Source organism: Gorilla gorilla, chromosome 1 (assembly GCF_029281585.2).
Source record: "Gorilla gorilla gorilla isolate KB3781 chromosome 1, NHGRI_mGorGor1-v2.1_pri, whole genome shotgun sequence".
NCBI classification, from domain to species: domain Eukaryota; kingdom Metazoa; phylum Chordata; class Mammalia; order Primates; family Hominidae; genus Gorilla; species Gorilla gorilla.
In genome coordinates, this window is record NC_073224.2 from 34,238,052 (window position 1) to 34,263,791 (window position 25,740).

A 25,740-nucleotide genomic window follows, 5' to 3' on the forward strand; every position below is an offset into this window, starting at 1 on the left:
AACACCATGGGTGTCCATACACAGAGGCCGACTTGAACACATTTATTCAACAGTAATTTATTTATTATTTATTATTATTTTTTTGAGATGGAGTCTCACTCTGTTGCCCAGGCTGGAGTGCAGTGGCACGATCTCGGCTCACTGTAACCTCTGCATTCCAGGTTCAAGCAATTCTCCTGCCTCAGCCTCCTGAGTAGCTGGGATTACAGGCATGTGCCACCACACCCAGCTAATTTTTGTATTTTTAGTAGAGACAGGGTTTCACCATGTTGGCCAGGGTGGTCTTGAACTCCTGACCTCAAGTGATCTGCCTGCCTCAGCCTCCCAATGTGTTGGGACTACAGGCATGAGCCACCATGCCCAGTATTCAATAATAACAAAAAATGAGATTCATACTGACCACTGCTTTACAACACACCTTTTCCACTTAAGCTCTATGGACCTCTTTCTGGGTCTTTATGTCGATATTCTTCAACATTCTTCAAGCTTTTTTTTATGAAGTGGAATTTTTTTCCCCCAATGCATGAAGTGGAATTTTTTTCCCCCCAATGCATTGTTTCATGGAATAAATATATGGAAAAAAATATATACACACACACACACTACACACACACATATCTATATGAAAATTATATATAGACATTATATATGTATATACGTGTGTGTGTGTGTGTGTGTGTGTGTGTTGGAGAGAAAAGAGTGAAATTCTGCTTGCTTTTGCCAGCTACCCCCTTCTGGCTTTCTGTTAAAGTCTAAGGTGATAAGCCTCTGCTATTATAAAATATTTTAATGGTTTTATGATATTCTGTGTAATAAGATTACTTAATGACCTGTTTGGCAGACATTTTTATTTTTTTCCTAATTTTTCATATCATAACTTTGCCATGAATATCCTTGTAATCAAATCTATACATATTTCCATAATTATTCCTTGGGTAAATTTTTTTCAAAACACATGACTATTTTTATAGTTTTTGGATTTTTATTTTTTCTTAACTATGGTTATATTCTATCCCTGAAGCTGGCAATAATTTTCCTTGAGAGAAGAGAATGAAATAAAAAATTAGTTGGGAATTTATTGCCTTTGTCACAAAAACACAGGTTAAGAGATGGGCCAGGTGGGCAGTTTCCAGGGTTCCAGTTCATAGGAGGGGCCAAGACAACACCAAAATGTAAGGAGATGGAAAAACTAGATTCACCAGAATTCCTCTTAGAAAAAGTCTCAGTGGGTGGTTGGAAAGAATACTTTCATAAAGGGCTGAAGATGGGGAAAGAGAGACAAGACGTCCTCAGGAACATGCTTGTAAAATAACATGTTCGAGGAATTGCCTTTTATTCAGTCCTTTTACTTTTATCCAGTCCTTGAACTTTTATTGAAAGTTCAAACCACTGAGCTGGTTTGGCAAAGTGCATTGTACATATTTATTGGCCTCCCCTGCCCTTGCTATAGTTTTCAGTGATACCTCTAAATATTAAAGAAATATAATATTAAACTAATTAAACTAGCATAGCTTTTAAAAAAAGTTCCAGATTAACAGATTTGCATGTCCAAGGATGCTCTGTCCCCCTCAGACTCATGCTCTCACTACTCTACTCTGTTCCAGTCCTCTCTCCAGCTCTCTGGAAACCCACTCCAAAGGAGCACTCACCACCTCATCCCTGCACAGGACTTCCCTTCCACCTCCCAGTCTTAACTTGCCTCCTCTGAGAGGCAGTATTTACCTGCAGCTCTCTTTGAATAAAGGCTGTCATTTCCTGTGCCCTATGCGTCTCCATAAAGAGAGTGTCCCCACCTCCTCTTGCTGCTTGAGGAAGTGTAAAGTAATGCACAGGAGTCATCTTTTTTTTTTTTTTTTTTTTTTTTTTTTTTTTTAGACAGAATCTCACTCTGTTGCCTAGGCTGGAGAGCAGTGGCACAATGTCAGCTCACTGCAACCTCTGCCTTCGGGGTTCAAACGATTCTCATGCCTCATCCTCCCAAGTAGCTGGGACTACAGGCGCATACCACCAGGCCCAGCTAATTTTTGTATTTTTAGTAGAGACAGGGATTTACCATGTTGGCCAGGCTGGTCTCGAACTCCCAACCTCAAGTGATCTGCCCACCTCAGCCTCCCAAAGTGCTGGGATTACAGGCGTGAGCCACTGTGCAGGGACAGGAGTCATCTTCGACCAGACGAAAGATAGCAGTGCTGAAAGATAACAGCCCAAACCCTGCCCATGTCCTGCATTGGGCCCACTTTTCACAGGCTCTTCTTGGTGTTTTCTACTTAGCATGGTTCCCTCCAAGAACTTTCTCAGCAGTCCTTACCAAAATCAAATCTGTTGTTAGACATGTTGCTTAGGCCGGGTGCGGTGGCTCACACCTGTATTCCTAGCACTTTGGGAGACCAGCAGGCGGATCACCTGAGGTCAGGGGTTCAAGACCAGCCTGGCCAATATGGTGAAATTCCGTTTCTACTAAAAATACAAAAATTAGCTGGGCATGTTGGTGCATGCCTGTAATCCCAGCTACTCAGGAAGCTGAGGCAGGTGAATCGCTTGAACCTAGGAGGCGTAGCTTGCAGTGAGTTGAGATCATGCCACTACACTCCAGCCTGGGCGACTGAAACTCCAACTAAAAAAAAAAAAAAAAAAAAAAAAGACGTGTTACTTAGAAACAGCAGCAATGACAACAACAAATAACCTGATTAAAAATGGGCAAAAGAACTGGAGAGACATTTCAGCAAAGAAGATATAAAAATGGCCAATAAACACATGAACAGATATTCAAGATTTCTAATCACTAGGGAAATGCAAATGAAAACCACAATGAGATACCACCTCACACCGATTTGATGACTACTATAAAAAACAAAAACAAAAAGTATTGGCAAGCATGTGGAGCAATTGGAACCCTTGTGAATTGCTGATGGGAATGTAATGGGCAGCCCCTGTGTAAAACAGTATAGTGAGTCCTCAAACAATTAAAAATAGAATCACCGTATGCTCCAGCAATTCTACTTCTGGGTATATACAGAAAGAATTGAAAGCAGGGACTCCAGTGTATTTGCACATCCATGTTCATAGTAGCATTGTCCACAATAGCCAAAAGGTAGAAGCAACTCAGTGTTCATTGACAGATGAATGGATAATGAATGGGTAAACATATGCGATGCATATGTACAATGGAATATTATTCAATTTGAAAAGGGAATGAAATCCTGACATATGCTATGGTATGGATGGGCCTTGAGGACATTATACTAAGTGAAATAAACAGTCACAAATGGACAAATACAGTATGATTCCTCTTATATGAGGTGCCTAGTCAATTTCATAGAAACAGAAAGAATGGTGGTTGCCAGGGGGTGGGGAGAGGGGATAATGAGGAGTTAGGATACCAACAAAGGGCAGAAACAACCCACGCTTATCGGAGCCATCCCCTCACCCTAGTTAGACACATATTCTCTTACATAATTTATTCCTCTTATTTTCTAAACTTAGCAGATATAATTCAGTGCCTACAGCTTCATTCGTGGGCCTCTTCCAATATTCTCTTTTCAAGATAGCAATTCCAAATTTGTATACTTTTGAGTGACTTTGCATCTTAATGTCTCCTTTACCCTCCCTTTAGAGCAGGCTGATTTGGAGAAAGAATACCTGGCGAGTACTGCAAAACAGGACAGCCATCAAAGATTCTTCCCTGATGACATCTCAGTTTCTTTTTTCTTTTTCTTTTCTTCTCTTTTCTCTTTTCTTTTCTCTTTTCTTTCTTTCTTTCTTTTTCTTTCTTTCTTTCTTTCTTTCTTTCTTTCTTTCTTTCCTTTCTTCTTTCTTCTTTCTTCTTTCTCTTTCTCTCTCTCTCTCTTTCTTTCTTTCTTTCTTTCTTTCTTTCTTTCTTTCTTTCTTTCTTTCTTTCTGTTTCTTTCTTTTTCTCTCTCTGTCACCTAGGCTGGAGTGCAGTGGTGTGATATGAGCTCACTGCAACCTCCAACTCCCGGGTTCAAGCGAATCTCTTGCCTCAGCCTCCTGAGTAGCTGGGACTACAGGCATGAGCTACCACACCTGGCTAATTTTTGTACTTTTAGTGGAGATGGGGTTTCATCATGTTGGCCAGGCTGGCCTCGAACTCCTGACCTCAAGTGATCCACCCTCCTTGGACTCCCAAAATGCTGGGATTACAGGTGTGAGCCACCATGCCAGGTGACATCTCAGTTTCGTGAGCATCAATGTGGCCTCTGTTCTCTCCTTATAGAAACAGTTCTTTTCCTACTTTCCTTGCAGCTTTCCTGCAGCCCTTCTCATCAAATAACTATTAAGTAAAAATTTTAAAATTTGATGTTTTAATCATAAAAATGCATTCTTCTTATTGTTGCTATTATTTGAAAATTAAATGACCCCAAAATAGGCACACAGCAGACATAACTTGTTTTTTTCAGCTATTTGTAAAGGAGCTGAAAAGGTTAGATTAATCCAAGTAGTTTTACTTCAGATGTTGAGTACAAAATGGGAAGTAAACTTGAGTTATAGTATTTTCCTTCAATCTGCTCCTTTTTAAAGGTATAATCCTGTTTGTTAAATGAATTTTACTTAACTATGGAAATAAATGTATCCAGACTGAAAAACTGGTTCCAATTTTTAAACTCTTCCATACTTAGTGTTCTCAGAAGATCAGGGACCGATGAGGCCTGAGAAACTATTTCAGCCGTGCCCTCATTTCTCTCCTGAGGAAACTGTGTTCTAAGATGTCTTAAGTGATTTGATCCAAAGTCTTTCTGAGCAAGGTCTCAGCCCTGGCTTTCGGAATCCCAGCCTGCTGCGCTGCTGGTTCTTTCCAACATCATCATCAACAACCACCTACCAACACCCACGTTTCTCTTTGTGGACCTAACTTTAGAAAGGTTTGTTCCATCAAGCTGCACTTAAATAATAATCCTTTGTCAATTAAATATTCTGGTATCAGATAATCTCTGCTACCCTATTGAACGGACATAAGTCCAGCCAAAAGGACAGAAATGCCGTACCATTTCTTTTTTTTTTTTTTTTTTACTCGTCCATGTTTCTGTTTATGTATAGGATAACAAATTCAGGAACAATGGGAAAATAATATACGAAACCTTAATAGGAAATATAATAGAGATTACAAAACACCACCATTTGATTTTTTTATGCAAATACTTCAATATTCCAATATTTTTACTCACTTGCTAAATAAAGCACACGCCTTGAAATGCTAAATAATTCTGTTAGTCTAAATCTTTTAAAGAATCAAATGTTGGTGAAAAACCAAAATTGTTTAGTAAGGTATGTATGACCTTGTTTATTATCTATCATAGATATCAAGATGATCATAGTTAATACCAATTTAAGCTTTACAGAATAATGTTTTAGGCCCAATATTGATATATTAAATGAAGGTATCAGAGAATCTTGTATTTATGGCATCAGGTTATAAAGATCTATTCAAAACCATTTTTGTCGAAGTTTAAACACTGGAACAAAAGTCAAATTGTTTCTAAACGAGACACAAACTGATTCTTGCTAATAGTACAAATTTTGTCCCATGGGTAATACTATTATCTTTTTCTTTTTTAAAAAAATTATTTCGATTTTTATTTTAGATTCAGGGAACACATGGGCAGGTTTGTTAGCTGGCAATACTTACCATTTCTTTTAAACGTTTTGACACGTTGAAATTGTTAGTTTCTGTTATTACCAGAGAGAACCACTAGAGGTCAGGGAAAACCCCTGCCCAGGACAGTGCTTCTGTCCTACCACCTGCAGCAGCCGGAACCCTCTGGATCTGTCTGTACAACAGAGACCCCAAAGCCCCCTCCCCAAGAAGCACTTAGTCTTGTGTCCCACATACTTAACTAATAGCATGTCTTTTTTCTTCTGCCTACTCATGGATTTGAGGCTAACATCCTTCCCTGCTTAAGTTGGATTTTGCACATTTTTTAATCTACTCATGTGATTTAAACATCTTTCCATCTGGCTACAAAGGCACCTTAATTCCATTCCACTGGATTCCTCATATCCCGAAAGTAAATGCTTTCATACATTTTTATCAAATTTGATAAATTTTGATGAAAATTCTCTCGATAAATTTTGATACAAATTTTGATGATAATGTTGATGAAATCTGATGAATTTTGATGAAAATTTGATGGAATTCTGCACTCTTTTCATATAATGTAAATCTGATGGGGCCAAAGCCTTAGAGATATTAAAATGACTTCTAAACATGACATAGTCTTTCATAGCTATATTATTTTAATGTCATACTTTTTTCTCAGGTTACTGTGATGAACCAATGGCTTTTCATTGACACAATTTGTTTCAATTATTTGTAGTCATCAGTTCTTTGTCAGTGATCAAAATGTCACAATTTAGCCAAAGGAAACTTTTAACTGGCCCATGTAGCCTTTTTACAAAACATGCACAAAATATTTAAAGTATCTTTGCTTTTCGGCAGCAAGATGCCACAGGCCCATTTTGTACATCTGGTCCCAGATGTGAAATCTACCAATTTTCCTAGTCCCAATTTCTTTCAGAGAAAGAAAGCAGGGACCCAACCATGAGCACTGTGGGAGACCACGGCAAGTGGATCACCTGCCGTGATATTAGAGACCCAACTATGAGCACTGTGATGTGCTTATCTGGCTTCGTGCTGCTGGGATGATAGAACTTATGGGCCGTTTCAATGGACGGTCATGGGAAAAGTATACATACACACAGACAAACATATGTCTAAGAAGTTCACAGCCATTTTCAAGTTAGTCCTAATATTACTTCACAACCATAATACTTACATTCTTAATCCTATACTCAAACTATAATTGTGCTTCATTTTCTTTTTAATGGATGACTCATATTTGCCATTCTGAAGCTCTTGATTCATAACAAAGCTAACGTAACCACTTATTTATTTTAGATCCAAAGTAGGTCCAATAAAATAAATAGGTCCAAAATAGCGATACTGTACTAACTATAAAGCCACTAAGTAGAATTCCAGTGTTTATTTGTAAATTGCCTTTGTCCTTAGAGTGCAGGATACAGAGGGTATAGGATACAGAGTACAATTACTTTGATCTAGAGTACTCTGAAATAAATCCTCACTCTGTGGGTTACAGAAGTCTATCCAAATGTTTCCGTTCATTTTCAGTTTGGGTTCTTAGGATTTTAGCTTTCACTTTCTGCTTAGAGTCCATATGGGGTCGGAGGCAAAAGGGTAAGGCAGTTTTATCACGAGGACAAATAGAAATATCCTAACAGTTCAATTTTCAAAGTACCAGAAAAAATTTCATTTATTCACTGTCTGCCTCACCTCCAATGACTTATTGCCCAGAAGTTACATGTACAAGATTTACATGTGCATAAAAAGCTGTACAAATCCATTCTGACTTCCAATATTCAATTCCTCTGAATATATTTAGGAGCTACAGTTTTGTGTATCCAATTAAATTTTAATTATACTACATCCTATCCTAATATGAGAGCTTTATGATTTATCTTCTTCCTCCCTGCACCCCAGCTTCCAGTTTTTCTTTTTCTCTGTCATATATGATAGCCTTCCCTTCCAATTAACACAGTATGCATGTTAAGTATTATCATATCAAATCACAGTTATAAATTATAATAGTTATTTAGTTTTACAATATGCTTACATGTATATGCCAAGACACTTTTCCTTGTTGCTGTTTTGTTTTGTTTTCTTTCTTTTTTTTTTTTTTATTTGAGACGGAGTCTCGCTCTGTCGCCCAGGCTGGAAGTGCAGTGATGCGAACTCACCTCACTGCAGCCTCCACCTTTCGGGTTCTAGCGATTCTCCTGCCTTAGCCTCCCAGGTAGCTGGGATTACAGGCACACGCCAGCACGCCTGGCTAATTTTTGTATTTCTAGTAGAGACGGGGTTTCACCATGTTGGCCAGGCTGGCCTTGAATTCCTGACCTCAGGTGATCTGCCTGCCTCGGTCTCTCAAAGCGCTAGGCATCAGCCACAGTGCCCGGCCCCTTGTTGCTGTTTTCTAAATATAGTAGCAATTATTAAGATAGTTTAATCTACCTAGAGGGATGTAAATGTATATAGTAGAATGGCATACTGTTGGCAAGGGAGATAGAGACCAATGCAGGGTTTTCAGGTTTTGTCAGAAATGTCCTTTTAACTTATAAGGCTGTAATTCTGACCTGAATTCTCTACACATGTATTTTTCTATTATCAATATTATTAAAGGCAGATAGTTCCATCTTTTTTTAATCTTCAGTGGCTTTTGGATATGTACAGTCCAATAAGACATAATTCTGTTACATTGTTAAATAATTCTTTTAAATGTTAGGTATTATGCTTTAAAACTTTATCCACGGGAGACTTCTGATTCTGCTTCTGATATAGAATGATTCAAAAGACTTTTCAATCTGGCGGTAACACAGATGTAAATCTGTGCACACACAAATTAAAATTGCATTCTATTGTGGTATCAAAGAGTGTTGAGTGCAAGACAGCCTTGGTGCCTGGGATTCCAGAGAAGGGCATGGCTTTCACGGGTGAGCAGCGAGCTGCAGCCGTTTCCACGCCTGGGCAAGTCACTGATCTGGGCAGGGCTGGGCGGAAAGTGGGCTTTTTCCATAAAGTGGGCTCTTTTCTGAAAAAGTGAGCCTGGCACTCAGGCGCCTCTTCTGGCGTGAGCGGACGCCAGCCATGCTTTTATAATAGTTACGGTGTGGGCTGGAAGGACAGATTGGAATTTGCAAAAGCCCCAAATAAGAAAATAAACAAATCACACAGCCCCGTGATGCCACCCTCACTCCTGCAGTCATGCTGAGAAAGCCGCGGGAGGAAGCCTTGCCAAGCAGAGCTTGCATGCTTGCTTGTGCATCCGCACAGTTGTTGGTGCCTCGGCTCTCCTGAAGTTGAAGCCAAAAGTGAACCCAAACGCCTACGCTGCACTCCATCTCCTCCCAGCTGAAAGCCCCACAAGACCAAAGGCTTTGGGCCCTGGATCATGATGGCCCAGAAGGTCCAGGCTTGAGCTAGCCAGAGGTGGATGCACTCTGATTAGCGCTCTGGCCCAGGCCCGCCACAGCTGAGCTAACTCTTGGTAGGTTTTAATGGTCAGTCCCTCAGGACAGCCACCAGCAACAAAAAGGCTTGCTCTTAAATTTTAAAAATTCTTCATATTCCACAAGAAACAATATACGGAAGACCCTTGTTTTATGTTTGTAGCAAATTCTAGTTGAAATACCCTTTAACTGCAATTCCATGATACATTGTATTTATGTCAAGTCTTTGCCCTTTATCTTCAGTGTAAGAACTGTAACCCTTCAGGTGAAATAAAAATGTGCTGTGCTTGGCCGGGCGCGGTGGCTCACGCCTCTAATCCCAGCACTTTGGGAGGCCAAGGCGGGAGGATCACCTGAGATCGGGAGTTCAAGACCAACCTGACCGGCATGGAGAAACCCCGTTTCTACTAAAAATACAAAATTAGCCAGGTGTGGTGGTGCATGCCTGTAATCCCAGCTACTAGGGAGGCTGAGGCAGGAGAATCACTTGAACCTGGGAGGCAGAGAGGCAGAGGTTGCGGTGAGCCGAGATTGTGCCATTACACTCCAGCCTGGGCAACAAGAGCGAAAATCTGTCTTAAAAAAAAAAAAAGAAAAAAAGTGCTGTGCCTGAGATTTCTAATTGTGCATTTTATGGGGCCTGCATGATTACCACAGATATGTATTTGAGGAGAAAAACACTTATATGTAAATGTTAAGTTTCTTTTTCTACTACATCATCTACTTTTATCACTTTTTGAACTAAAAGGTATTTAATGTGGAAGGCCCCAATAAAAAATGATCTTTAAAAAAATAAATTTTTTAACCTAAGGAAAGATAATTTTTTACCATCCTTTTTTTTTAAGGCTGCACCAAAAACTGAGGCTTAGCTGGTATACAAGACTGCCACTACCACCACCTCTATGCCCCCCACCTTCCTTTTAAGTTGCAACCTTTGGAAAATTACAAATATTTTCCTATCTGGTTCATGGTTTATAACCACTTCTTATCAGCCAAAGATGTACTTCTTCCTGAGTCTAAATCTATCTTGTAAAAATAAATTAATTGTTTTAAACAGCAACCTTTGGAAAATTACAAATATTTTCCTATCTGGTTCATGGTTTATAACCACTTCTTATCAGCCAAAGATGTACTTCTTCCTGAGTCTAAATCTATCTTGTAAAAATAAATTAATTGTTTTAAACAACTTTAATTCATACAGTCTCGGGTCTATCCACATTCTCTTCTCTAAATTCACACATTTATTACAAAATGAAAGAGTAAAGAGTAAAACATAAAGTCCTTATGTCTACAAATGGAAACTTGGTTTTCAATTAAATATGTATAGCTGTTTCTATGCAAGTCATTCCAAATAAGCAATTATTTTTAAGCTTCTGAGGTCTCTACACATTTTTGAACTCAATAACTGACGATGTGTTTTCATGAATCTTAGCTCTCCAATGTACTTGCTCCTTTGGAGAACAAGTTTCTGATTCTTATCAGTAAAGAAAGATTCCTACAAGAGGTGAATGTTGTGGGTTGTCACTCAGCATTCTTCTCACCCTCCTTCCAGCGTGCAGAGTCTAGGAAGTGAAATCATGTTCCAGGGTCCCTCGGGTACTGGAGGAAATTGAGCAAGTTAGCTTAGGCTAATCAGGTGCACTCCCGAGAGTTTTGGAAGGCAGAGGGTGTGGAAGCCATGCTTCAACTGTTTATGCTGCTTCTGCTGACAAGGGCAGTCCTGCAGATGTTGGGATTTTTTGTGCCAGAATGCCAGCGTCTGGTCCTCAGTCTCATGGGTATTTAGAGAAAGGGGAGGGGGTGCCTGTGTGTTGCCAGTGCAGACCAGCAGTCTGCTATGGATTAAATTGTACTCCAAACCTCCCAATTCATAGGTTGAAACTCTAACCTCCAGTACCTTAGATGTGATTGTATTTGAAGATAGGGCCTTGAAAGAGGTCGTGAAGGTTGAATGAGCCTGGGTGAGGTGGTTCACACTTGTAATCCCAGCACTTTGGGAGGCCAAGGCAGTGAATTGCTTGAGCCCAGTTCAAGACAAGCCTGGGCAACATAGTGAAACCCAGTACTCTACAAAATCTACAAAAAAATTAGCTGGGCATGGTGGCTCAGGCCTGTAGTCCCAGCTGCTTGGGAGGCTGAGGTGGGAGGATGGCTTGAGCCCAGGAGACCGAGGCTGCAGTGAGCTGAGATCACACCACTGCACTCCAGACCCTGTCTCAAATAAAAAAATTTTTTTAAAAAAGGTTGAATGAGGTCATAAGGGTGAGGCTCTAATCCAGTAAAATGGGTGTCCTTCTAAAAACAGGAAGGACCAGGGACGTGCATGCGCAGAACAAAGGTGATGTGAGGACAGAAAGAAGGTGGCCATCTGCAAGCCAGAGAGAGAGGCCTGAGGAGAAACCAAACCCGCGGACACCTTGTACTCAGACTTCCAGCCTCCAGAATTGTGAAAAATAAATTTCTGTTGTTTAAGCCACCAGACTGCAGTATTTTGTTATGGCAGCTCTAGCTGACTAACACACAGGCAAGGCTGGGACTGTAGCTAACTGTCGGGATTTGGGAGCTTGCTAGGTGGCAGCTGAAGTGGTAATGTCCTTACAGCCACCAGGTCCAGTGGCAGACTCCTGGTGCCCAGCTTCCTCACTACAGCACAAGTAACAGCTCAGTGGTCATTCTAGGAGTTACACTGGAGATGGCCCAGCCTAGAGCTTGCTATTCTAGCCCTTTGTGAAATGTGGAAGCACTGAAGTCCGTATATCAAATCCTGTATCCACATGGCCAACTTAAAGGCTCAGGATAGGAAAACCAGTTGTCGTAGTCCGTTCAGGCCACTATAAAAAACATCATAAACTGGGTAACTTGTAAACAACAGAAACTTACTTCTCAGAGTTCTGGAGGTTGGGAAGTCCAAGATCAAGGTGCCAGCTGATTCTATCTCTTGCTGCGTCTTCATAAGGCAGAAGGGGTGAAGGCTTTCTCTCTTCGGCCTCTTTTTATAAGGACTTTAGTCCCATGAGGGCTACATTTCATGACCTAATCACCTCCCAGAGGCCTCCCATGCCCAATACCATCAACTTGGGGTTAGAAATTTAACACATGAATTTGGGGGTTGAAGGGGGGACACAGACATTCAGACCATAGCATTGGCATGGAGCCACAGGACCCTTGGAGATTGAGAAGGGCATAGGTGATCAGGGATTCAAGGGTATTTGCTGGGTCATAACCAGTAGAGTACAATGTTTCCAGTGAGGGCCTGTAAAGAACTATGGACAACCAGCTTCAAACACCTGGTAGGCCTTGTGGGTGAGACAACGCCTTGGGCAATACTAGCCATGGAAGATGTTTTCTGCACTCTTCTCTGTTTTGGCCCTGGAAGAGTCAGAAACCAGTTTACAAGCTTGGGAGACCGAGAAACACTAGGTGGGGGAAGCAGAAGAGAAATTGTTGTTTCTCCCCAGTCCCTACTCCCTCACCACCACTGCACACAGGTACACACCCACATCAGGTGCTGCCTGAGTGAGGAGAGAAGATTTACTTTAAATCAAGTTCAAGGTTCTGAGTATTACATGGAATTGAACATTATACGATTTAGGATTATATAGATTAAGATTATGTTTAGTTATTTATTTGTTTATTTTTATTTAATTTATTTTTTTTGAGACAGAGGTTGGGACTTATTACTTCTGTGTGAACAGAAAAACTACAGGACTGCTGGGAGTGGTGGCTCACACCTGTAATCCCAGCACTTTGGGAGGCCTAGGCGAGTGGATCACTTGAGGTCGGGAGTTCGAGACCAGCCTGACCAACATGGAGAAACCCCGTATCTACTAGAAAATATAAAATTAGCCAGGCATGGTGGCACATGCCTCTAATCCCAGCTACTCAGGAGGCTGAGGCAGGAGTATCACTTGAACCTGTGAGGCGGAGATTGCGGTGAGCCGAGATTGCACCATTGCACTCCAGCCTGGGCAACAAGAGTGAAACTCTGTCTCAAACAAACAAACAAACAAACAAACAAACAAACAAACAAAAAACCCTACAAGACTACCTAAGTTTTCACCGAGGAGCAAGAGACTCATTCTCTGAACAGAATAACTTGTAGAGAGACAAGGGAATGCAACATAAAGACAGTTTCTGATTACATCTCCTAAAATTCTGCTTGTTCACTGGTTATAGAGACTTAATCTGGAGATCAATTTTTAATTGTTCTAGTGTTTTGCCTTTAAAGGCAAACTAAATGTTGTTGTGATATTTGAACAGTATTTTGTACTGACAAAAACACATTTTAGGCCCATGGATGTTCTACCTTCGTCTCTATTTGTATTAGTCCGTTCTTGCACTGCTATAAAGAAATACCTGAGACTCAGTAATTTATAAAGAAAAGAGGGTTAATTTGCTCACAGTTCTGCTGGCTATACAGGAAGCACGATGGCTTCTGCTTCTGGGGAGGCCTCAGGAAACTTACAATCATGGCAGAAAGTAAAGGGGAAACACGCAGACATGGCCAAAGAAGGAAGATGAGAGAGAGAAGGGGGAGGTGCACACCACACACTTTTCAACGACCAGATCTCACGATAACTCACTCACTCACTATTACTAGGATAGCACTGAGGGGATGGTGCCAAGTCATTCATGAAGGGCCACCCTCATGATCCAATCACCTCCCACCAGGCCCCACCTCCAACAGTGGGGATTACAATTCAACATGAAATTTGGTGGGGACATAGAACCAAACTATATCACCATTTGATAAGCAGCCTAGGGTTCTTTGAGGTCGGTTTTGTACAAAAAAAAAGGGACTACAAGGGTCTCTGTTTGTTTATAAAGTAATAGTTGCTTTAGCAAAATTACAAATCTACAAATCTACTTTCACTTAACCTTTTAAATTCAAATTACATACTGTTTTAAACTATTTACTCACCCGATAAAATTTCACAATTACTGTAAGGAGGCACTTTTACTGTTTAGTTAATTCTCCTAGACATTTCAAGCAACTTTTACAAATTTAATATTTGACTTTCTTTTCAAGTACTTCAATTCTATAACAAAACTCTAAGTAATTCTTATATAGTAAGTTAAATTTATTTTCATACCCATTTCACCCGAAATTGAATTGTACATAAATTTTATATACTATTTTACATATAAAGACTATATGTTTTTAAGATTAAATATAAGTCATTACTTATTACCTTATTAAATAACAGTTAAATAAAAGCGTAAATCAATTAGTTGATTACTTTTTTTTTTTGAGACAGAGTCTCACTCTGTTGCCCAGGCTGGAGTGCCGTGGCACGATCTCCGCTCACTGCAACCTCTGCCTCTTGGGTTTAAGCGATTCTCCTCCTCAGCCTGCCGAATAGCTGAGACTACAGGAGCACGCCACCATGCCTGGCTAATTTTTGTATTTTTAGTAGAGACAGGGTTTCACTATATTGGCCAGGCTGGTCTCGAACTCCTGACCTCAGGTGATCCACCGCCTTGGTCTCCCAAAGTGTTGGGATTACAGGTGTGAGTCACCGCACCGAGCCACACATTTTTACTTTTTTAGAAATGGGGCCTACATTGCTCAGAACTCCTAGCCTCAAGGGATCCTCCCACCACAGCCTGTGGAGTTGCTGGGATTACAGGTGAAAGTCACCATGCTGGCTCACATTTTAAGTTGGAATCACAAAACTAATTTCTTTTGCATCCTAGTGAACTAAATTGTCGTAAACATTGTATGTGCTTATACCAACATATCCACGTTATTCTTAAATTTAATCACAAACTTTAATGTTAAAATATCAGTATATCTAACAATCTATGTTATTTTATACCTAAGTATTTTTTTGAGATGGGATCTCACTCTGTCGACCCCTTTGGAGCGCAGTGGCACAATCATAGCTCACTGCAACCTCCACCTTCCAGGATCAAGCGATCTTCCTACCTCACTGGGACTACAGGTAAACTTTTGTATTTGTTTTTCTATTTCTAGAGACGAGGTCTCCCTGTGTTGCCCAGGCTAGTCTCAAACTCCCAGGCCCAAGCGATCCTCCTGAATAGCTGGGATCACAGGTGTGCGCCCCTACGCCTGGCTAATTTTTTTTTTTTCTAGAGATGGAGGTCTCACTATGTTGCCCAGGCTGTTCCCGAACTCCTGGGCTGAAGCTATCCTCCCAGCCTCTCAGAGTGCTGGGATTACAGGCGTGAGCCACTGCTTTCGGCCCTTAATTCTACATTAGCCAGAATTCAAAGGCATTTACCCACTTAAGAAAATAGGGCACTCTCAGCTTGTTGAGATTCATAGTACACTGAGAATGCTTATCTCACAGAGAGATATTCCTGAAAATCATGATTTTAAAGACTGCGCCATATGCTGGCATGTCTGCACCAGAATTTCCTTTGCCCCTCCCTGTTGGTTTGCTCCACTTTTTCACTGAGTCAGACCGTTGAACACCGTGGACACACTGTCTTGCGTTTCCGAATATTTCCTAGAATACGGACGTTTCCTAAGACTCACGATAAAGATTTTCTGATCGTCTCTCCAAAACCTTGCCACCAATTTGCACTCCCACGAATCCTGTTACCGTGACTATCTCGCCATGCCCTCCCTAGCACTGAGCGTGATCTCTAGTATCATTTTCCATCGTTGCTAATTTGAACATGAGCAGACGGAGTCCTATTATTTGGGGTCATTAATTTCGTAGCAAGTGCAGTTGAAGGTGTTTTGCATGTTCATTGTGCAGTGCGCGCCGTAGTCTGCACAGTTTGGCCGGCAGGTGGGATGAAGGGCGGGGCTGGCGGAGCGCGCCCGCCGCCTGGGAGGCCAGTTCGGAGCGGAGCCAACGCCATCCCGGGCCCCACGGCCAGGGGGCGCTGCGGCCCCCCCAATCCCCCGCCCCGTCCGGGCTGGGGCGGAGGAGCGGGCGGGGACCAAAGGTTGGTGTCTTTGCGCTCGGACCTTCGCCAGAGGGGCCGGGACATCATGACGGTGGGAGCCAGGCTCCGAAGCAAGGCGGAGAGCAGCCTCCTGCGCCGCGGGCCCCGAGGGCGAGGGCGAACCGAGGGGGACGAGGAGGCGGCCGCCATCCTGGAGCACCTGGAGTACGCGGACGAGGCGGAGGCGGCGGCCGAGAGCGGGACGAGCGCGGCGGACGAGCGGGGCCCGGGGACCCGGGGCGCGCGGAGGGTGCACTTCGCCCTCCTGCCCGAGCGCTACGAGCCACTGGAGGAGCCGGCGCCGAGCGAGCAGCCCAGGAAGAGGTACCGGAGGAAGCTGAAGAAGTACGGCAAGGTAGGGGCCCTGCGCCACCACTGCCCGGGGGGCGCGGGTGTGGTGTCCCGCGGGGGAGCGGGAGCCGGGTCCTTACCATCGACTCACCCAGTTTCTCCGGGCTGCACCTGCGACCCCTCCGCCCCCGCTCCCATTCCCTCGCCGGAGGGAAGCCGCGAGTTGCGAGTCGTGATAGAAACTTAAATCGGGGGTTGCGCTGGGTGGTCCCTGCTGTGCCTGCTATTGCGCTCCTGGCTGCTTAAGAACATTCTCAAGGGGCTCCTACCGAGGTGGTTCTTATGTAAGATCAGGAATCAGTCTCCTGATTACAGATGGGAATACTGAAGCGTTAGCGCGGCAGGTGACTTGGAGAAGGTGGCCCAGTTGGAAAGAAAGAAATTGCAACCCAGTGTATTTGTTTTCCAGTAACATCCCCTCCAGGATATCCCACTAGTTGAGAAATGTTTGGGTTACTCTCCCAAATATTCCCAAGGTTATTTCCCGAGCCTGGGAGCGCAACAAATACATAAATAGGCGCTCGTTGAATTTTTCTCGTCTAGCCAACTATCAGTGTACTCTGGGGCCTTCAAAACATTCTGCCATTTGTCTCGGGGAGATGGGGTTAGGAAGAATGAATATGGGAGAAAATGACAGTTTCCTTCGCGGAAATCAAAGCCCAGATGCAGTTCCCAGGTGTCTCTGCATGGAAACACTCGAAGCTGCTGCCGGAAGCTCTGCTGGCCTGGACAAGGCCACCCAGAATAAAGTCACAGAAGTTACTGTGTCCTGGCCAAAGGCCACGGGCCCCATCTGATTTATTGGCTATTTATCTGTGTTGCCCAATGCCGTCTTACACCTGAAGCCATTCAGTCTCCATGCCTGGGAGCTTAGGTTTATCATCCTCTTTAAAGGTATGTCAGCAGCTTCTGGAGCAGAATACAGGCAGGGTTAAAAATATGAAGTTGGGTCTTTCAGGCTTAGAGCCCTGCTAGGACGATTCATCTCTGCTTTGGGTCCCAGTTGAGCACAAAGAAGCCATCATGTCCCTCTCCACTGGTGAACTGATACTGCAGAAACCTCAGCTCAAGGACTAGGACTTGAAGATATTTTGGGGGCACTCATTATGCGTCAGGCATTGTGCTGAGCAGTAGAGATGCGAAAATGAATACAGTGCAGCCCTGCCCTAGAGAAGGGCACAGCCTCCCAGGGAGACACTGACATAGCTGGCTCCCCCCGCCCCCGGGGGGGCTTCACGGCACAGAGCTCAGGCAGTTCACTCCTCAGCGGTGAGCTTGTAAACTCAGGGAAGTTTTCAAATCACGGTGACATGAAAACTGGGCACAGAAGGATGAGTTAAGATTTCACCAGATAACAGTGAAGTGGTATGAAGTAGGCACACTTCATCCCCGCTAGAACGGCTACTCCAAAAAATGTCCAAAGAAACCGAATAACAAATGTTGGCGAGAATGTAGAGAAATTGGAACCATTGTACATTGCTGGTGGGAATGTAAAATGGGACAGCTGCTGTGGAAAACAATTTGGGAGTTCCTTAAAAAGTTCAGTGTAGACTTATTCTGTGATCTAGCAGTTCCACTCCTAGGGATGTAACCAAAGAATTGAAAACAGGTACTCAAATCAATGTTTATATACACATTTTAATGGAAGTATTATTTACAATAGTCAAAAGGTGGAAACAACCCAAATGTCCCTAAATGGATGAATGCATAAACAAGTGTGTTATATACATACAATGGAATAGTATTCAGCCATAAAAGGAAGGAAATGTACTAATCCATGCAACAATATGATGAACCTCTAAAAATATTATGCTAAGTGAAGTAAGCAAGACCCACAAGATCACGTATTGTGCGTATGATTCCATTTGTATGGAATGCTTAGGATAGGTCAACCCATGGAGATGGAACACAGATTGGTGGTTGCCAGGGACTGGGGGAAAGAGGAATGGAGCCCATCTGCTTAATGGGGAATGTGTTTTTTCCTGGGGATGATGAAAATGTTTTGGAACTAGATAGAAGTGGTGGTTGCACAACATTGTAAATGTACTAAATGCCACTGGGCTGTACGCACTTTAAAATGGTGAATTTTATGTTATGTGAATTTTGCCTTAACTAAAACAAACAAAAAAACAAGATTTCAGTGGATAGAGAAGTGGTGTCATCTCAGGTAGAGGGGCCATCACAAGCCCAGCTGTGGGCATGAAAGCTCTAGAGTGTTGCATGCTAGTTCAGTGGACCCAGGAGGCCAGGTGAGAGGACATCGTCAGGTTAGGGTTGGATCTCTCCTTTCTGCCCTTCAAAAGTGACTTCAGCTTCTACTTTCTTGGAGCCAACTGAGAGGGTCACCAGGCTCAAACATGGAGATATAAAGCAGGTGACCCCTCTTTGTTCCCCTAGACCCCAGCTCCCCTCTGAGAGAGTAGTTGGGTAGAAAGCTCTACTCAGATCAAAGAATTCCAAATGCACTCTCTTAAATGACACTGAAATAGTGGTTGAGAGATATTTTATGTTTCTTTGCATTTCATTTCTCAAATCTGTGTTTTTAACAGTGTTCCAGTTAATGAACTATTTTAGTAGATTTTTTTCCCCTAAATTACAAAGTGACAAGCAGCTTTTAAAGTATAACAGGCTGAGCAAAATGGATGTACAAATACCAAAAATGTCACGTTTAATGCAGGCGATTGTCATTCTGATCTTGTTTATAATGCATCACTCTTGATTGTTAAGCTTGTTCCCAGAGAATATGTTTTTCTTTTGTTGTTTCAAACATGTAAGTAAAATTCCCCCAGTGATTCTTATCACACATTTAGAGAACTGTATCTCTTAGCAACATCACATACCCACACATGCGCATGCCCCAGCCCAGTGTCTCTTTGAGACATCAACAGGGTAATGTCCAGGAAAGCAGAGTCTAGAGAAGACACAGACATTACTTGGTTCTTGCAAAGCTCCTCATTTAGCGGGAGAGGTACCAAAGGAAACACCCAGCCTCTTTCTACATGCTCAGGATACAGTAATGAGCACAACAGAGTCCCTGCCCTCCTTCTGTTACTGTGAGGGACCCTGTAATTTAAACTATTGAAAGCTCGGCTGGGCGTGGTGGCTCACACCTGTAATCCCAGCACTTTGGGAGGCTGAGGCGGGTGGATCACCTGAGGTCAGGAGTTGGAAACCAGACTGACCAACATGGTGAACCCCGTCTCTACTAAAAATACAAAAAATTAGCCTGGTGCGGTGGTGCATGCCTATAATCCCAGCTACTTGGGAGGCTGCAGCAGGACAATCGCTTGAACCTGGGAGGTGGAGGTTGCAGTGAGCTGAGATCGCGCCATTGCACTCCAGCCTGGGCAACAAGAGCAAAACGCAGTGTCAAATAAAAAAAAAAGCTCAAGTAAGCCAGAAGTCATAGGAAATTATAGTCTTAAGAAACTTTCCCAAACAGACAACAAAAATATTGGGTTTATCTATCACCACCACAAACCTAAATTGCTATGTAATCAAAAGAAGCAGATGTTATTTAGCAGCAATAATAGCTGACATTGGGGGGCACTTATACTGCCTGCAGTTTGTGCCAGGCCCTGTTCTCAGTGCTTTGCTTATGTGATCTCATTTACTCCTCTTAACAACCCAATGAGGTGGTTACTAAATATTCCCATTGTATAGGTGAGGAAACCGAGGCCATGGGAAATTAAGTAAGTGATAGAGTTGGAATTCAAGCCCAGGGCATGAGTGGTTAACTAGAAGCTTACATATTGCCTTTATTTAAAAAGGGAAATATAGTATGGGGGTTAAGGTCATAAGCCCTGAAGTGAGATTTCTTTGGGATTGAACTTCAGCTCTGCCTCTAACCAGATATATACATGTGGACAGATGTAATCTCTCTGTGCTTTGAATGATTGAAGTCTGATAGACAAAGGCCACCAGGGACATGCCAGGAGCCAATCCACGTTAGGTTTATGTGCTTAGGGCTACAAGGGAGAGTGCATGTCAGAGGAATTGTGGGGTCTTCAAAAAGTGGAGATCTCAAGTAACGAATTGAATATTTGAGTCTGAACTAAAGAGTTCTTCAAATCTAGGAGATACTTGTAGTCATTAGAAATGGATGAGACCATCTACGGAGAGATTGTAGGGAAAGAAAGAGAGAAGGAAAGACCCAGGACTGAGTATTGAACAACAGCAACATTTTAAAGTCTGGTAGAAGGGATAATTTAGCAAAGAAAGCTGAGGAGGAGCTCCCTATTTAGGTAGGGGAGAACTAAGAACACGGAGTCCAAGACGTCACATGATTATTTCATAAAGTATGTCAAAAGCTGCTGAGAGGTCAGGGAGAGAAAGACAGAAAAGCGTCCACTGGGTCAGGCAGCATGGGGGTTGTAGATGGCCATGACCAGACAGTCCCTCATGGGTTGGGGTAGGAGCCGGAGTCAGAGGGAATAAGAAGCGCAGACATGGAGGCAGTATATGTGGTTGGCTCTTTTGGCTGGCTTGGCACGATGGAGGGCAGAGACTGGGGCAGGATATGGAGTCACGGTGATACCCGAGCATGTGTGTAAGCTAATGGGATCCAATGGAGAGGAAGCGAATGATGGAGGTGGAGAAGGGAAAGCCAAGATCAAGGTGGGAGAAGGCACCAACACCAAGTATCAAGGGAATGGCTTGGGGGAAGAGGACCACTTTCTCCACCGTAACACAGGCAACGCGGGAGAAGCCAGGGGCAGACACAGGCAGGGCTGTAGAGAGTGGTGGAAGGTGAACGTGTTCCCTGATGATGTCTGGGTTTTTTTTTTTTTTTTTTTTTTTTTTCTGTGAAAGGTGAAGTGGGATCATCTCATGAAGGTATGGAGACTTGGGTGTGTTCGTGTGTGTTGCAAGTGGGGAGGCTTACGAAGGGAAAAGGTATGAGGCAGTACCCAGGGGAGAGAGAAATTCATCCTACTGGACAGATAGAGAGGTTTGTCAGGTGGTGTTGGAAGTCAAGGTGAGATATGTGATTGTGATCAGGAATTTTAAGTTAAACCAGTCTGAGTGGTTATGGTAATATGGAAAAGTCAAAGGACTGAGAGACAAGGTATGTGGCCTAAGGCACAGGTTATCTGCATGGACATTGATGTCACCAAGAGTGATGACAGAAGTTGAGGTACAGAGGGGAAGACCGTGGGCAGCCATGCAATAAATGTTTGGTGGTGGTGGTGTTAATTTTTCTGTTGCAATCACATTTGAGTCCTTTAGATTTCCCCTGTCTAGCACCTGACATTCCCTGAATGCCCCCTATCCAGCCTTGTAGAAAAGGAAGAGGAGGAGTGGTTACCAAGAAAGCATTGCCCAAGCCTGACCGTCAAGGAGCTTATAATGGTATTGGAAATGCTGGACTTACGTGGATATAGCAATTAGAAAATGGCAGAAGACTACAAAGGGACAGATGTGTGGGTCAGACAGAAATATGCCATTGAGGTAGAAGGAGGAGAAGATGGGCTTTCAGATAAGGTGAAGGAAGGAAAACTTAACCCAGCCTTCTGACGGTCCAGTAATTTTTAGCTGGAACGGAGAAGAGGAGTGATCTTTGGTTTAAAAAACAAAACAAAACTGCTTTAGTTTTAGAATTAGCAGCCTTACTGCTGTTTCCAAGAAGGTCTTTGAATTATCTGGAAATAAGCTGTGCTTGAAAGCACTTTGCAAGGTGATGATGTCTGCTGTGAGCCGCTACATATTCTTAGGCTGGAGGTGGGCACCTTCCACCAGAGATGTGGGAATGTGGTAACTTGCTGATTTGTCACAAGAGAATCAGGAAAAATGATCTTTATATATGTCGCCATGACTCATTTTTTTTCATGAAAGATGGCAGAATTAAAAAGTTGCCTACCCTAATCCTTTGCTTTTCTCTTTTATTCCTAACACTAGAATGTCGGGAAGGTCATCATCAAAGGATGCCGCTACGTGGTCATCGGCCTGCAAGGCTTCGCTGCAGCCTACTCCGCCCCGTTTGCGGTAGCCACCAGCGTGGTATCCTTCGTGCGCTAATGGGAGCTGCTGTGGCAGGTGCCCCCAGAGTGAACGGGAGCCCCTGCTGTGGGAACTTTGTGAATCCTGGAGCATCTCAGACTTGAACACACAGCATATTTGGAAGAGAAAACATGCCTTTCTTTGTTGAATCACATTAGTATGATGAATGAGTCATCCCTACCCATCTGCTGAGCTTCTCACATCTCTCAGTCACACGTGGACCCAGTGGTCAATCCTGCAGAGAATTCAGCGGAGCTTAGGTTTGGGAGTGGAGCTAGCGTGCTAAAGCCAGAGCCTTCACGTGAAGGTGGCAGGCACTGGGGCGGAAGCCAACACTCAACAGATGCAAGCAGTGTGGGTGTGCAGCAGAACAGTGATCTTGGGGGAGGAAGAGGATGTTACTGGAGTCAGATGATTTGCTGTATTCTCCTGAAAGGTCGTAGGCTGACAGGCGCTCACATTCCTTGGCTGCCTCGGTTCTGAGGGCAGCTAAGGAGCTGTTTATTCCTCAAGTCATGCTCCCCGATCTCCTTCCTCTACCACTCTGTCACCAGGAGTTTAATTACAGGCTTGAGAAGAAGAAAGGAAGAAAAGATATCTTGATGCTTTGGAAACTGTGTTGGCAGTGTGGCATGACTGTTTAAAGTAGATAAAAGCTTGTCATTTTACCCCATCCCTGCATGACTGTGAAGCTGGCGAGGAAGGAGGAAGAAGGGCAAGTTCAGATGCAGGCTGGGTGGCTGGGACAGGTTGGCTAAGGGACTACTCTGGAGGGCTCTTCTGCCTGGCATTGCCCACTTCGGCCCAGCCACGTGTTTGCAGCGACCAGAGTCCCTGCAAAGGTGTGGCTGGCTGTGGTCAGGGTGCTACTAGCACCATCAGCGCACTCCCGCCATTGGCTCAGCTCCTCTCTGCCAGTCCAACTAAGAGTGCTTTGTCCTGGGTGGGACACAGGGGCTGAGAGAGATGGGGGGAGACATAACACCCAGGAATGAAAATACGGATTTAGAGAAGGAACCAGTAAGTAGGAGACAGATGTGAAGGAAATGGAAATGAGGCAAGAGGACGTTGGAAGAGAGAAGTTTGCCGTCCAGGAGCCAGGTCTGGAGCATCAGTGTGAGGGAGTTCAGGTAGGCTGGGTCTGTGCCTCTAGGTAGGGACAAGGGAGGCTGGGTAGCCAGGGCTGGTGCTTAAAACCCCTGAGGCCATGAGCTCATTGGCTGCCTTTGTAGCATCCTGTCTTCTTCTATGCTGCCTGGTTTGACCTCATCTCACCTGGATTCAAAGGGTAAGGTGGGCATGGGTCTTGGGCCTGACACCCACCAAGGATGACCTGTGGACTGCCATCGGATGCTGAACAGAGAGATGAAAGAAGGAGGTCCTCTTACCATACCCCTCTGCCAACCCCCCAGTAGGCCACTGTTCTGACTTTGTTTCCAGAATATCCAGAAATCCAAAGGGGCTGTTGCTGAATGGTCTGCAGGATCAGTGACAGCACCTACCTGTTGTCCCAAGGCATACAAAGGAAGCCTCAACACTCATGCTTCTCTAATCAAGCCCCACCAAGACAGACAGAAAGACAGACGGAAAAAAGGAAGGGGTAGAGGAGAAGGTTGAAGCTGTGGAGCTAGACTCTGCTTCACTTCCTGAAGCTTCAACTTCATGTCGAAGATTCACTGGGACCCAATTCCTGCATTGTTAATATTTGTGAGGAAAAGTGAAACAAGTGATCTGGTTTTAGCCCAGGTGATGAAAGTGGATATGGCACATTTTCACACACGTGAGATAATTACAGCTTGCCCCACAACACTGGGTGTTGGAGAAAGGGAGAGATAGTCATAAGTGGAAGAAAAAGCCAAGCACAGTGAGTGGGAAAGAGAGTGAGAGCCTGTGCAGGCTGCTGACGAGCCCCAGGCAGCCCACAAGTTTCTCGTGGGGAGATGGAGGCAGAGCCCAGGGTAGGGGACAGAGCTGCTGGGGCCTTTCCTTGCCTGGGAGTCTGTCCCAGGAAGAGCTTCCCCACTCCCATCCCCCAAATTGGAAAAACCGTACATTCAAGCCTGTTTGGCCCTGAAATTCTTAAGAATCTGGTTAAGAATTAACTCACTAATGTCAAAAGTCAAAACCTCCTAGGGGTTGTCCTGGGAGTCAGGTTCACGGGTACAGAAGATGAATCTCAGATGTCACTCAGCCTGAGCCGTCATTCTCTGTGGCAGGGCTGCCCTGGGTTTCTCTTACTCAGTCCCTGGAGTGTAAGCATTTGGATCATGTCACAGATTACCTTTTTACCTTTTCTTTCTTTTTTTTTCTTTTTTTCAATATCAGTGCCCACACCTTACTGAGTATTGAGTTTTAGAGCTTTTGCTTGATGTGCTTGACCAAGAGACTTCTTTTGTATCCTTTTCTTGTCCTATGATGTAAATAAAAGCCTCGATTTATGTAATGTTTCTGGTGTGAAGGGTTCCCAGCTCCTCACTTTCTAGCCTTGCCTGAGGGAGATTCCTGGAGTCCAGCCACACTGAGAGCCTGGCACAGCAGGTGATGACCAGTCGGGAGAGACCTCCCTGGGAACCAGTAGGAGCCCACAGCTGCTCCCCAAGGACCCAGGGGAGGGAGAGACCCCAATTCACCTGGGAACTCTGCATGTGTGTTAAAGGGGACAGTTCTCTCTAAGCCAGCAGAACAGGCTTTGCCTTGTAGGAGCCTCAGCTCATGGGTTTGTTAAAAAATGGGCCGGGCACAGTGGCTCACGCCTATGATCCTAGCACTGAGGCAGGCAGATTGCGTGAGTTTGAGACCAGCCTGGGCAACATGGCAAAACCCCATCTCTACTAAAATACAAAAAATTAGCTGGGTGTGGTGACGCACTCCTGTAATCTCAGCTACTTGGGAGGCTGAGGCAGAAGAATTGCTTGAAACCAGGAGGCAGAGGTTACAGTGAGCCAAGATTGCACCACAGCACTCCAGCATGGGCAACAGAGTGAGACTCTGTCTCAGACAAAAAAAAAAAAAAAAATTTCCAGAACCTCCAGCTTAGATTTAGAGAGCCTAGCAGGGGGGCAGGAGCTGCACTGCCCACAAGGTGCTGAGAAAACTCCAATGCAGCTGTTCCTCTGCCTCAGCTGGGAAATGGTGGCCCCTGGGGGCCTGCTGCACATTGCATCTGCCAATGGGACTCCAAGTGGGAGGCTGGGCCAGAGGAGGGGCCCTGCCAGGTTCCAGGCCTGCACTGAGTATGTGTGGTATGCCTGCTCACTGAGTCCTCACAGAAGTGAGAGAGAAGGTCTTGGAGGTGGGGAAGGTGGAGAGGAGAGGAGTGGTCCTGGTAGCCATCAGGGCCCACTGGTCCCAACCTGCTGTTAGGCTTACAGCAAAGCAGAAGAGAGGGACCACTGTGTCTTCAGCCACCTTGGAGTCATCTCTGCTGCC

General features: G+C 44.0%; 1 protein-coding gene across 1 annotated transcript; it reads left to right on the forward strand.

The window, feature by feature from the left end:
- Window positions 1-15,848: 15,848 nt before the first annotated feature.
- Window positions 15,849-24,754, forward strand: C1H1orf115 (chromosome 1 C1orf115 homolog). Its single transcript, XM_004028429.5, has 2 exons — window positions 15,849-16,315; window positions 22,210-24,754. Exons 1-2 carry the CDS (start codon window positions 16,007-16,009, stop codon window positions 22,327-22,329), a joined length of 429 nt encoding a protein of 142 aa, XP_004028478.3. The 5' UTR covers window positions 15,849-16,006; the 3' UTR covers window positions 22,330-24,754.
- The last annotated feature ends 986 nt before the right edge of the window (window positions 24,755-25,740 follow it).